This window comes from Mustelus asterias, chromosome 27, assembly GCF_964213995.1.
Source record: "Mustelus asterias chromosome 27, sMusAst1.hap1.1, whole genome shotgun sequence".
NCBI classification, from domain to species: Eukaryota; Metazoa; Chordata; class Chondrichthyes; order Carcharhiniformes; family Triakidae; genus Mustelus; species Mustelus asterias.
The window spans coordinates 36,126,175-36,138,142 of record NC_135827.1 but is presented as its reverse complement, the minus strand read 5'-3'; the positions used below and the strand labels follow the sequence as shown (position 1 = coordinate 36,138,142).

At 44.8% G+C, this 11,968-nt stretch overlaps 1 protein-coding gene across 1 annotated transcript in view; it reads right to left on the bottom strand.

Moving 5' to 3' along the window:
• Nucleotides 1-6,570: 6,570 nt before the first annotated feature.
• Nucleotides 6,571-11,968, bottom strand: part of htr3b (5-hydroxytryptamine (serotonin) receptor 3B) — a 39,431-nt gene continuing 34,033 nt past the window's right edge. The window contains exons 8-11 of the mRNA XM_078199155.1: nt 11,383-11,592; nt 8,004-8,148; nt 7,190-7,271; nt 6,571-6,711 (exon numbers count right to left, since the gene is read on the bottom strand). Coding sequence (XP_078055281.1) covers nt 6,571-6,711; nt 7,190-7,271; nt 8,004-8,148; nt 11,383-11,592 — 578 coding nt within the window. The remainder of the gene's footprint in view (nt 6,712-7,189; nt 7,272-8,003; nt 8,149-11,382; nt 11,593-11,968) is intronic.

The window sequence follows — 11,968 nt, the reverse complement described above, 5'->3', positions numbered from 1 at the left end:
GGTCACTGTCTGGGTGGAATTTGCACTTTCTTCCCACGTCTGTGTAGGTTTCTTCCGGGTGCTCCGGTTTCCTCCCACAATCCAAAGATGTGCAGGTTAGGTTAATTGGCCATTAGTGTCAGGGTGATTAGCAGGGTAAATGTGTGGGGTTACGGAAATAGGGCCTAGGTCGGATTGTGGTTGATACAGACTCGATGGATTGAATGGCCTCCTTCTGTACTGTCGGGATTCTATTATGTGGAAATGTTGATAGGGAAAACAAGACCTGACTCTGTTGAAATTGCCACTGTTATTTTAAAATGTGTTTAGATACATTTCTGGAGGGAGAAATAACTGAAAGAAAATCTTGCATTTCCGTAACAGACATCCCAAAGCATTGTACAAACAATGAAGCACTTTTTGAAATGTAGTCGCTGTAGTAATGTAGGAAATGAGGCAACTAATTTGCGCAAGCAAGCTCCCACAAATAACAATGTGATAACGACAAATAGTCTGGTTCAGTCGAGGGATAAATATTGACCAGGATTAGGACTGAGGTGAGGAGAAATTTCTTCACCAAGAGAGTGGTGAATCTGTGGCATTCACTACCACAGAAAGTAGCTGAGGCCAAAACGTGGTGTGATTTCAAGAAGAACAAAGAACAAAGAAAATTACAGCACAGGAACAGGCCCCTCGGCCCTCCAAGCGTGCACCGGCCATGCTGCCCGACTGAACTAACCTTCCGGGGACCCTATCCCTCTATTCCCATCCTATTCATGTATTTGTCAAGATGCCCCTTAAAAGTCACTATCGTATCTGCTTCCACTACCTCCCCCGGCAGCGTGTTCCAGGCACCCACCACTCTCTGTGTAAAAAACTTGCCTCATACATCTCCTTTAAACCTTGCCCCTCACACCTTAAACCTATGCCCCCTATTAATTGACTCTCCCACCCTAGAAAAAAGCTTCTGACTATCCACTCAGTTCGTGCCCCTCATAATCTTGTAGACTTCTATCAGGTTGCCCCTCAACCTCCGTCGTTCCAGTGAGAACAAACCAAGTTTCTCCAACCTCTCCTCATAGCTAATGCCCTCCATACCAGGCAACATCCTGGTAAATCCTGGGGTGGCACAGAGGCAGGGACCTGGGCTCGATTCCCGGCTTCGGTCACTCTCTGTGTGGAGTTTGCACGTTCTCCCCGTGTCTGCGTGGGTTTCCTCCGGGTGCTCTGTTTTCCTCCCACATTCTGAAAGACATACTGGTTAGGTGTATTGGCCCGAACAGGTGCCGGACTGTGGCGACTAGGGGAATTTCGTAGCACCCCCATTGCAGTATTAATGTATGCCTTACTTGAGACTAATAAATAAATATACCTTACTTTACTTTAAATCTTTTCTGTATTCTCTCCAAAGCCTCCACACCCTTCTGGTAGTGTGGTGACCAGAATTGAACACTATATTCCAAGTGCGGCCTAACTAAGAAATTAGATAAAGCTCTTGGGGCTAAAGGGAAGACAAGATCAGGATATTTAATTTAAGGATCAGCAATGATCAAAATGAATGGTGGAGTAGGCTAGAAGGGCTGAATGGCCTACTCCTGCATTTGGTTTCTATGTTTCTATGTAGGACATTAGGGAGAACCCCCATGCTCTTCATCAAAATAATAAAGTAAAGTTTAAAGTTTATTTATTAGTCACAAATAAGGCTTACATTAACACTGCAATGAAGTTACTGTGAAAATCCCCTAGTCTCCACACTCCGGCGCCTGTTCGGGTCAACTATTGGACCCTGTATGTCCACCCGAGAGGGAAGACCAGGCCCTGGTCTAACATTTCAGCTGAAGGGCAATGCCGCCGGTAGTGCAATATTCCCTCAGCTCTGCATTGGGTGTGTCAGTCTAATTGTTGTGCTCAGTTCTCTGGAACGGGGCATGGACCCAGATTCTTCTGGCTCCAAGTGAGAGTGTTACTCACTGAGCCATTGACTGAAGAAAGGGGGGGGGGGGGGGGGCGGTGGAGCCCTTTGCAAATGCATCAGTTTCAGGAGATTGATGCTCTCCTGACAAAGGCTCAGGCCTTTTCATTTCAATGAGCTTTTCCTGTTTCGAAATATCTGTATATTTCAAAGTGCGGGTTGTAAGGAAGGCACTCCCGCTAAAGTTTATTGAAATCTCCTGTGAACACAACCATGGGACTGAGTACAATCAGCAACAAATTACACAAGAAAAACAGCGTTCACTTCAATCTGTCTCGAACTCAAGATGGCACTTCTGAAAAGGTCAAGAAATTATCATAATTTTCTTCCTGACCTTTTTTAAGTGGAACAATTTAACTAACCTGTGTGTTTATCCAATGTCATTATGGTCTTTTTGAAGTTTAATGATTGCCATTAACTGCGTCCGAAATGCATATGGATCAGTTGATTGTTCATTCATCTTCTTTCCCCTGTGTCACTCGGGTTCAGAAAAATGGACTTAAATAGGTCCGTGATGCAGTTAACCTCCATTTATAGAATAGGGATCAGCGCTGTTTTACTAATTGGGCACAGACGCTTTCGTTTCAATGCAATCTTTTTTCAATCACGAGGCAGCATGCAGCAATATAGATACAGCCCTCCATGTACCATTAGATTAGCTCTGCTGCCAATCAGAATGGCTCTGGTTATTGAAAAGGCATTTTGCCCTTTTGTCTCCAAGTTTTCCTTTGGATTTCCAATGCTGCCCTATTTAAGAAGGGAGAATTCATCCCCATGTCACAACATAAGTGCCAGTGTTACTAAGAGCCGGTATGTTACGTGGGGTGGCACAGTGGTTAGCACTGCTGCCTCACAGGGATCCGGGTTTGATTCCCAGCCTGGGTCACTGTGCGGAGTCTCTGGCCAGAATTTTACTGGCATGCCCACCCCAGATTCAGGGTAGGCGAGGCTCGCAGAGCGGAATTCTCCACTAGCCTCGGGCAGGATTTTACGAGCCTTGCCCGAGCGAGGTTGTAAAATCCTGGCCTCTGTGTCTGCGTGGGTTTCCTCCGGGTGCTCCGGTTTCCTCCCACATTCTGAAAGACGTGCTGGGTAAGAGCATTGGCCATGCTAAATTCTCCCTCAGTGTATCTGAACAGTTGCCGGAATGTGGCGACTAGGGGTTTTCACAGTAACTTCATTGCAATGCTGATGTAAGCCCTACTTGTGCCACTTATAAATAACCTTAAAATCTGCTGTGAACATATGGCATTGTTCAGTTGTTTTCTCTCCCGAAGTGTTGCCTATGGAGAAATACCTACCTTGCTATGCATTGAAAATGAATGGAGAAATAGCTGCAGGAAATAGAAGGGAGGGAGGAACTCAAGAAAATTACAATCACCAGGGCAATGATGCTGAACAAATTGTTGGAGCTGTGGGCTGACACGTCTCCAGTCCTGACGGACTTCATCCTAGAGTCTTAAAGACGTGGCTATTGAAATAATTGATGTGTTGGTTTTAATCTTCCAAAATTCTATAGATTTGGGGAATGTTCCATGAGATGGGAAAATAGCGAATGTAACTCAAAAAGGGAGCAAGACAAAAGTCAGTGCACTACAGGCCAGTTAATTTAGCGAAAATGTTAGAAACTATTATTGATTATAGTAGGGAATTTGGAAAAGTTCAGGGCAATCAGGCAGGGTCAACATGGTTTTGTGAAAGGGAGATCATATTTAACTAATTTAATGGAGTTCTTCAAAGAAATAACATGTGTTGTGGATAAAGGGGAATTGGCACTTTGATTTCTAGAAGGCATTTGACAAGATGCAACATCAAAAATTATTGTGTAAAATAAAAGGTTGTGGCGTGGGGGAATGTAATAGGGATCAGTGTTGGGGCCTCAACTTTTTGCAATTTATATTCATGATTTGATGAATGTAAGGTTGCTAAATTTGCTGATGATACAAAGATAGGAAGGACAGTATGTTGTGAAAAGGATATAGAAGGCTACAAAGGGACATTGATAGGTTAAGTGAGCTGGCAAGTTCTGGCAAATGTGAAATTATCTATTTTGTCAGGAAGAATAAAAAAGCATATTATCTAAATGGTGAGAGATTGCACAACTCTGAGGTACAGAAGGATCTGGGTGTTTTAGTGCATGAATTGCAAAAAGTTAGTATTCAGGTAAAGCAAATAATTAGGAAAACTAATAGAATGTTATTGTTTATTATGAGGGGAGTTGAATTCAGAAGTAGGGAGGCTTTATTTCAGTTAAATAGGGTATTGATATGACCACGTCTGGAGTACTTTGTACTGTATTGGTCTCCTTATTTAATGAAGGATATATATGACTTAGAAGTGGTTCTGAGGTTTACTCGACTAATACCTGGCGTGGGTGGGTTGTCTTATGAGAAAAGATTAGACAGGCTTGTATTCACTGGAGCTTAGAAGTGTAAGAGGTGACTTCAACATAGAAACATAGAAATATAGAAATATAGAAACAGAAACATAAAAGATAGGAGCAGGAGGAGGCCATTTGGCCCTTCGAGCCTGTTTTGCCATTCATTAAGATCATGGCCGATCATCCAACTCAATAACCTAATCCTGCTTTTTCCCCATAAGCTTTGATCCCATTTGCCCCAAGTGCTATATCCAGCCGCCTCTTGAATACATTCAATGTTTTGGCATCAACTACTTCCTGTGGTAATGAATTCCACAGGCTCACAACTCTTTGGGTGAAGAAATGTCTCCTCATCTCTGTCCTAAATGGTCTACCCCGAATCCTCGGACTGTGACCCCTGGCTCTGGATTCTCCCACTATCGGGAACATCCTCCCTGCATCTACCCTGTCTAGTGATATGCAATTCATTCCACCAGTTTCAATCCAGTTCACTTATACTGTTATTTGCAAATCACAATATCTTTTTCCCTCTGGAAAGGGTACAAGAATAAATCCAGTGTTTGCTGCATGATGCCTTCCTCACATGTACTCTACAATTTTTCTCTCTCCATAATACTCTATTTTAGCTACTTCAGTTTTGTCCCTCTCTGGTTTCTGTATTACATCCTTTTCCTGACTTGTGTCAGCCATCGTTCTGATCCATGGTTCTGGACCTCTCTTGCCTCTGATTCAGTAAGTTGTGGGGTCAGGCCTTACTACAGAGACTTGAGCACAAAATCCAAGCTGACACTCCCAGTGCACTACTGAGGGAGTGCTGCAGCGTTGGGGGTGCTGTCTTTCAATTGAAATGTCAAACCAAAGTCCCGCTTATCCTCGCAGGCAGATGTAAAAAACTCCTTTGTTCTCCCCTATAAAGGTAAAGTCGCCACAGCCCCAGTTGACCATAGGGTGACTGGAGGTGATTTAACCTGGAGGCCACCACACCTCAGGCAAGGGGCAAGGTTGAAAAAGTGGGGCCTTCATGAATAACCTCAGCCGGTCTGGGAATTGAACCCGCGCTGTTGGTGTTCCACATCACAAACCACCATTGCAGCTAACTGACTCCCCATCTGCCCTATAGTGGCCGTGTCAATTTAGTCAGTATCACATTACTGTTAGTGGGATCTTGCTGTGTGCAAACTGGCTGCTGCATTTCTTACATTGCAAAAGCGACCACACTTCCAAATTACTGCATTGCTATCAAAGTGCTTTCGGATGTCCTGAGATCATGAAAGATATGTAGAAATGCAGGCTCTTTCACAGCCTCACTGAGCTGGAACAAAGGCTGAATTCATTGCACCACTCTGTAATCTGTCAGAAGATCTCAAATCTGCAAAGAACAATTTGGCACAGGAACAGGCCCTTCGGCCCACTCAGCCTGCACTGTATACCTTGTTTGATTTTTTTCCTCCTGGAGTCTTCACACTTCTAAAACAAAGGTTAAATTTCATCGAGTCCCACTGATTTATCTCTGCACTGACCCTCTCACCCTGAGACGTGTCACAGAATCGAACCTTGGCCCTATAATTGTGTCTCTCAACATGAAAAATCAGACGGAAGATTGCATTTAATTCAGAATAATAAGTTTATTTCTTCGTAGACATAATTTACACAATTACACTAAATGGCAGGAAGTGTAAATGCAACTGGGCATTCACTTAATACAAGAAGATAAGAACATACAGGATGGGGAGCATCAGGGAGGGTCTGTCAGTGGGGTCTATCAGTGGGGTCTCTCAGTGGAGTATCAGTGGGGTCTATCAGTGGGGGTCTATCAGTGGAGTCTATTAGTGGGGGTCTATCAGTGGGGGTCTATTAGTGGGGTATCAGTGGGGTCTATCAGTGGAGTCTATCAGTGGGGTCTATCAGCAGGGTTTATCAGTGGGGGTATATCAGTGGGGGTCTTTCAGGGGGGTCTATCAATGGGGCCTATCAGTCGGGTCTATCAGTGGGGTCTATCAGTGGGGTGTATCAGGGAGGTATATCAGTCTATCAGTGAGGGTCTATCAGTGGGGGTCTATCAGTGAAGTCTATAATGGGGGTCTATCAGTGGGGGTCTATCAGTAGGGGTCTGTCAGTGGGGTCTATCCTTCCTGATTAACCCCACAACCAACCTCCCTTTTGACTAACGTAAGTGGAAATTAAAACAGGCGGGGGTGTAAAATAGGGCAGTCGATTGGTGTACACCTGGTGTGTGAGATTAAGATAAAACCTTCTGCATTGAGATCATTCTGTAGAAACCTGGCAGAAAGGATCTCAGATTAATACGTTGAATTATCCTCTCCTGTAACATGTTTTTGGATCTGCAGATTATTTGCGACAGTTTCATATTTGCTTCATTCTGGAATCAGGTATTTCCAATCAGAAAAAAATTACAAATGACCTTGAAATAATTTTAATCAGAATTGTGAATCACTTTGAAACGACCCTTTATTCCACACACCTCATGCTGTATGGTTATATACGCATAATATTATCTTTCTTCTTAACATGCGTCCTGATAAGTAATCTGTTCAGCCTTCAGATTTTAAGGTATTTGAAGACCTTTTATTGATTTTTTTTGTGGTTAAGTGCTGAGATCAGAGACTGCAGAATGAACCAAGCAGGTGGATTGGCCATGCTAAATTTCCCCTTAGTGTGTAGGTTAGGGGGATTAGCCACAGTAAACACGGGGGGTTACAGGGATAGGGTGGCAGTGGGGGAGGTGGGGGGGGGGGGTGGTGCGGGCAGTGTGGGTCTGGGTGGGATGCTTTTTCAGAAAGTTGGTGCAGATGGGATGGGTGAATGGCCTCCTTCTCACTATAGGGATTCTATGGTACCTGCTCCTTGCTGAAAACGTTTGCCTTTGCCGCTGACTTTAGATTGTGCAAATTTTGGCAGAAAGTTTTGTTTAACAGGAAGCTGTATAAGTCGGAGAATCAGCAAGGGGTGGATTAAGTACCCCTTGCAGATAATGATGCAGTGACGAAGAACGATGCGCCATGATGTGGAGATGCCGGCGTTGGACTGGGGTGGACACACTAAGAAGTCTCACAGCACCAGGTTAAAGTCCAACAGGTTTATTTGGAATCACGAGCTTTTGGAGCGCTGCTCCTTCGTCAGGCGAGTCGGTACAGCAGGGATGCAGTCCACTCAGCCCATCATTCCCTTACTGGTTGATCCCCAATCAAGTGAAGTGATGAACCAACTTTTCACGACACAATTGAACCGTTCAGACCTGACGGGTGTGACCTTATCGTTCATGCCACGTTCCCGCTGCAGTGAGTTTGGAGAATTTGGCGGCCAGCCAAATCTCGGTTCAATGTGGTGGTTTGGGAAAATCCTGCCGGCATTAACAGTGGTAAGATTCGGACTGGCATGTTTTCCAGTCAGCACTAAAAATTTGAAAATCCTGAAGGTTGGTTTCCTCCCAAAACCCCAGGTCGCCCAACACTTAGCAAAGGGACAAGAAATATCTGGGTGGGGCAATATTTGGTGCAGACTGTTTCCGTCTGCAGTCTCTGGGCTGTGATATTTGAGGACTATGGGCTACTCCATATTAGCCAGAGAGTGGTCATCGTAACAGTGTAAACTCCAAGTGTCACCAAATACAAACGGAAAAGAAACACATCAAATCTGAAACAAAATGCCAACCAATCATTTTTGGGATTGGTGTCATCATCCAGTTGGTTCAAGCAGAGCTTGATTGAAGAAATCTCCTTCAGCACCTCTTTAATGGGCAGTTCCTCAAGGACCTCCTCCCGTTGTTGTACAGGAGTTTCTGTATCACTGTCAGAAACTGTAAGAGGAAACACAAGTAAGTGTTGAGAGTTGTAGAAACAGGGGAAGGCCATTGATCCCCTTCAGCCTCTTCTACCATCCGATTAGTTCCTGGTATAGCACTTACACCATTTACCTGCCCAGGTTCCGCAACCCTTACATCTGCCGACCAAAAATCTGAATAATCTTTGCTTTGAAATTTATAGTTGACCCTCAGCCTCAACAGCTTCAAGGGGAGGCGATGGCCTAGTGGTATTATTGCTAGACTATTAATCCAGCTAATGTTCTTGGGGACCAGGGTTCGATTCCCGCCACGGCAGATGGTGGAATTTGAATTCAATAAAAAAAATCTGGAATTAAGAGTCTACTGATGACCATGAAACCATTGTTGATTGTCGGAAAAACCCATTTGGTTCACGAGTGCCCTTTAGGGAAGGAAATCTGCCGTCCTTACCCGGTCTGGCCTACATGTGATTCCAGAGCCACAGCCATGTGGTTGACTCTCAACTGCCCTGGGCATTTGTGAGACATGGGCATCGCTAGCTGGCCATGATTTATTGCCCATCCCTAGTTGCCCTTGAACTGAGTGACTTGCAAGGCCAGTTCAGATGGCAGTTCGAGTCAGCCACATTGCTGTGGTTCTGGAATCACATGTAGGCCAGACGGGGTAAGGACGGCAGATTTCCTTCCCTAAAGGGCACTAGTGAACCAGATGGATTTTTCTGACAATCGACAATGGTTTCATGGTCATCAGTAGATTCTTAATTCCAGATTTTTTTTATTGAATTCAAATTCCACCATCTGCCGTGGCGGGAATCGAACCCGGGTCCCCCAGAACATTAGCTGGATTAATAGTCTAGCGATAATACCACTAGGCCATCGCCTCCCCTTGAAACTGTTGAGGCTGAGGGTCAACTATAAATTTCAAAGCAAAGATTTTTAAGATTTTTGGTTCACTAGTGAACCAGATGGATTTTTCCAACAATCAACAACAGTTTTATGGTTCTCATTGGACTTTTAATTCCAGATTTTTGTTTCACATTTATCAATCTATCAGATTGCTAATCAGCCCGTGAATCCCTCCTGTTATTTAATCCAATTGTCCACAGTGCAAGTGTGAAGGCAGGAAAGACAAACTTGCTTTTTCTTAGCATGATATTCCCAAGATCCAAGCTGAGCAGAGGCCATCATGTTCTATGAACTATTCAAGTGTTTCCACAGCTTCCGGTTGCAGTGGCCTACAATGCCCGGGCATTAAGTATTAACAGCTAATACCTAACAAGAATTTTGCCAGGGCCAGAAAAGTGTAGCTATGAGGAGAGATTGGATAGGTTGGGGTTATTTTCCTTGGAACAAAGAAAGGTGACTTGATAGAGGTGTATAAAATTATGAGGGGAAGATATAGAGTGGATGGGATAAAATTGTTTCCCTTTGCGGAGAATCCGAGAACATACGACATAGATTCAAGATAAGTGTAAGAAGGTGTAGCGGGGGCTTGAGGAAGAACGTTTTTACATAGGGTGTAGCTGGTCTGGAATTCACTGCCTGAGTTGGTGATGGAGGGAGAGACCGTAAACTCTTTTTAAAATTATCTGGATCGGCACCATAAGTGCTGTGAGCTACAGGGCTATGGGCCGGGTGCAGACAGATGGGATTGGAAAGGGTGTCCTCGGGCTGGCATGGACAAGATGGGCCAAATGGTTTCCTTCCTCCGAATGGTGGCACAGTGGCACGGTGGTTAGCACTGCTACCTCAGAGCGCCAGGGATCCGGGTTCAACTCTGGCCTCGGGTCACTGTCTGTGTGAGTTTGCACATTCTCCCTGTGTCTGCATGGGTTTCCTCCGGGTGCTCCGGTTTCCTCCCACACTCCAAAAATGTGCGGGTTAAGTTGATTGGCCATGCTAAATTGACCTGAGTGTCATGGGGATTAGCAGGATAAATATGAGGGGTTACGGGATTAGGGCCTGGGTGGGATTGTGGTCGATGCAGACTCAATGGGCCGAATGGCCTCCTTCTGCACTGTAGGGATTCTATGGGATTCTTTTCTATGATTCTGTGCTGTAACCTTTCTATGATTCTATGACCCTGCCTCTGGGAAGTAGTCTTGACGTGACAAGACCTGATGCTTGCTTTAATTCTTTCTCCTGCTCTGCAGTGCATAGTTTTTTCTGAGATTTTCTCATTGTGTTATGAATATTGAGAGGGCACCCCTTGTCTCTGATGAGTTGGCAATTCTCAAAAGGAGCAATAGTGGGAGTTCTACAGTTGGTCCAAGCTCTCTTTCCACCTATCTTTCCCTCCCTATCTCCACACAGCCAGGATTAGGGAGATTAAAGATGGGCCAGGTTTCCAGCTCCTGATTCCTTTCCAGGGATCAGTGATAGAAAGGACCCATTACATGAATACAGGAGTTGGGATGTCTTGTTGAAGTTGTACAAGAAATTGGTAAGGCCACATTTGGAATACTGTGTACAGTTCTGGTCACCCTATTATAGAAACGGGATATTATTAAACTAGAAAGAGCGCAGAAAAGATTTACTAGGATGCTACTAGGACTTGATGGTTTGAGTTATAAGGAGAGGCTGGATAAACTGGGACTTTTTTCTCTGGAGCATAGGAGGCTTAGGGGTGATCTTATAGAGGTCTATAAAATAATGAGGGGCATAGAACAGCTAGATAGTCAATGTCTTTTCCCAAAGATAGGGGAGTCTAAAACTAGAGGGCATAGGTTTAAGGTGAGAGGGGAGAGATACAAAAGGGCTCAGAGGGGCAATTTTTTCACACAGAAGGTGAAGAGTGTCGGGAACAAGCTGCCAGAGGTAGTAGTAGAGGTGGGTACAATTTTGTCTTTGAAAAAGCGTTTAGACAGTTACATGGGTAAGATGGGTATAGAGGGACATGGGTCAAATGTGGGCAATTGGGACTAGCTTAGGGGTTTTAAAAAAAAGGGCGGCATGGACAAGTTGGGCCGAAGGGCCTGTCTCCATGCTGTAAACCTCCATGACTCTATGACTCTATGAGCAGTAGGTGGGGACTGGATGGAGTCTGACTGTGATTGCTCTTCCAGATTGAAAAGTTGGTCCTTCACAATGAGAATAACGGCGTGAGGATGCTTATTGGGAGAAGCTGCATCCGTGGAACCCAGAGAAAGGTGAAAAGGGACAAAAACAAAAGGATTAACTGTTGGAAGCAAATGTGGGGACTGGGAGTGAAATGAAGGAAGAATATTTGCAGCAGTAAATGAGTTCTCACCACTGGCTTCACAGATTCCTTCCCAAGTTCTCAGTGAGGAACAGAGACTGTCGGTGGTCCTCTGATTCGACGTGGGAACCTTGGAGGGGCAGCACTTGGTGAAAACAGTCTTGGGCTTGGATTCCTTATTCACGGTCAGGAGTTTTGCAATTAGAATTGATTCCGCTAAACTGATCACAAGCAGGGCCATACAGACAGCGAAGAACACTCCTGAGGAAGGGCAGATCAAAGGTAGGTGTTTAGTTTCAGTCAGTACAGAAAGGCTTACACTTATATCCTGGCACTTTACTCCTTGTTTTCTGTCGGATACACGACTGCAGGTTTTAATTTTTAAATTCTTTCCCCAGTTTTCCCTGCTGACAGTCCCCCTGTTTGACAGAATCAATAGCGGAGGGGGTCAGGAAGGAGAGATCTTGAGCAAGAAGTCTAGGGGAGAGGGAGAGTTTGCAAGGGGTGGTCAGACAATTAGAGTGGGATCGGGGCAGAGGGATAAGCAGACAGGCAGTTTACAGGTAAGGTTGTTCAGTGGGATGTGGGGAATGGTGTAGAGGGAGCATTCCTGTTGCTCTTGGACCACAAGCAGTGC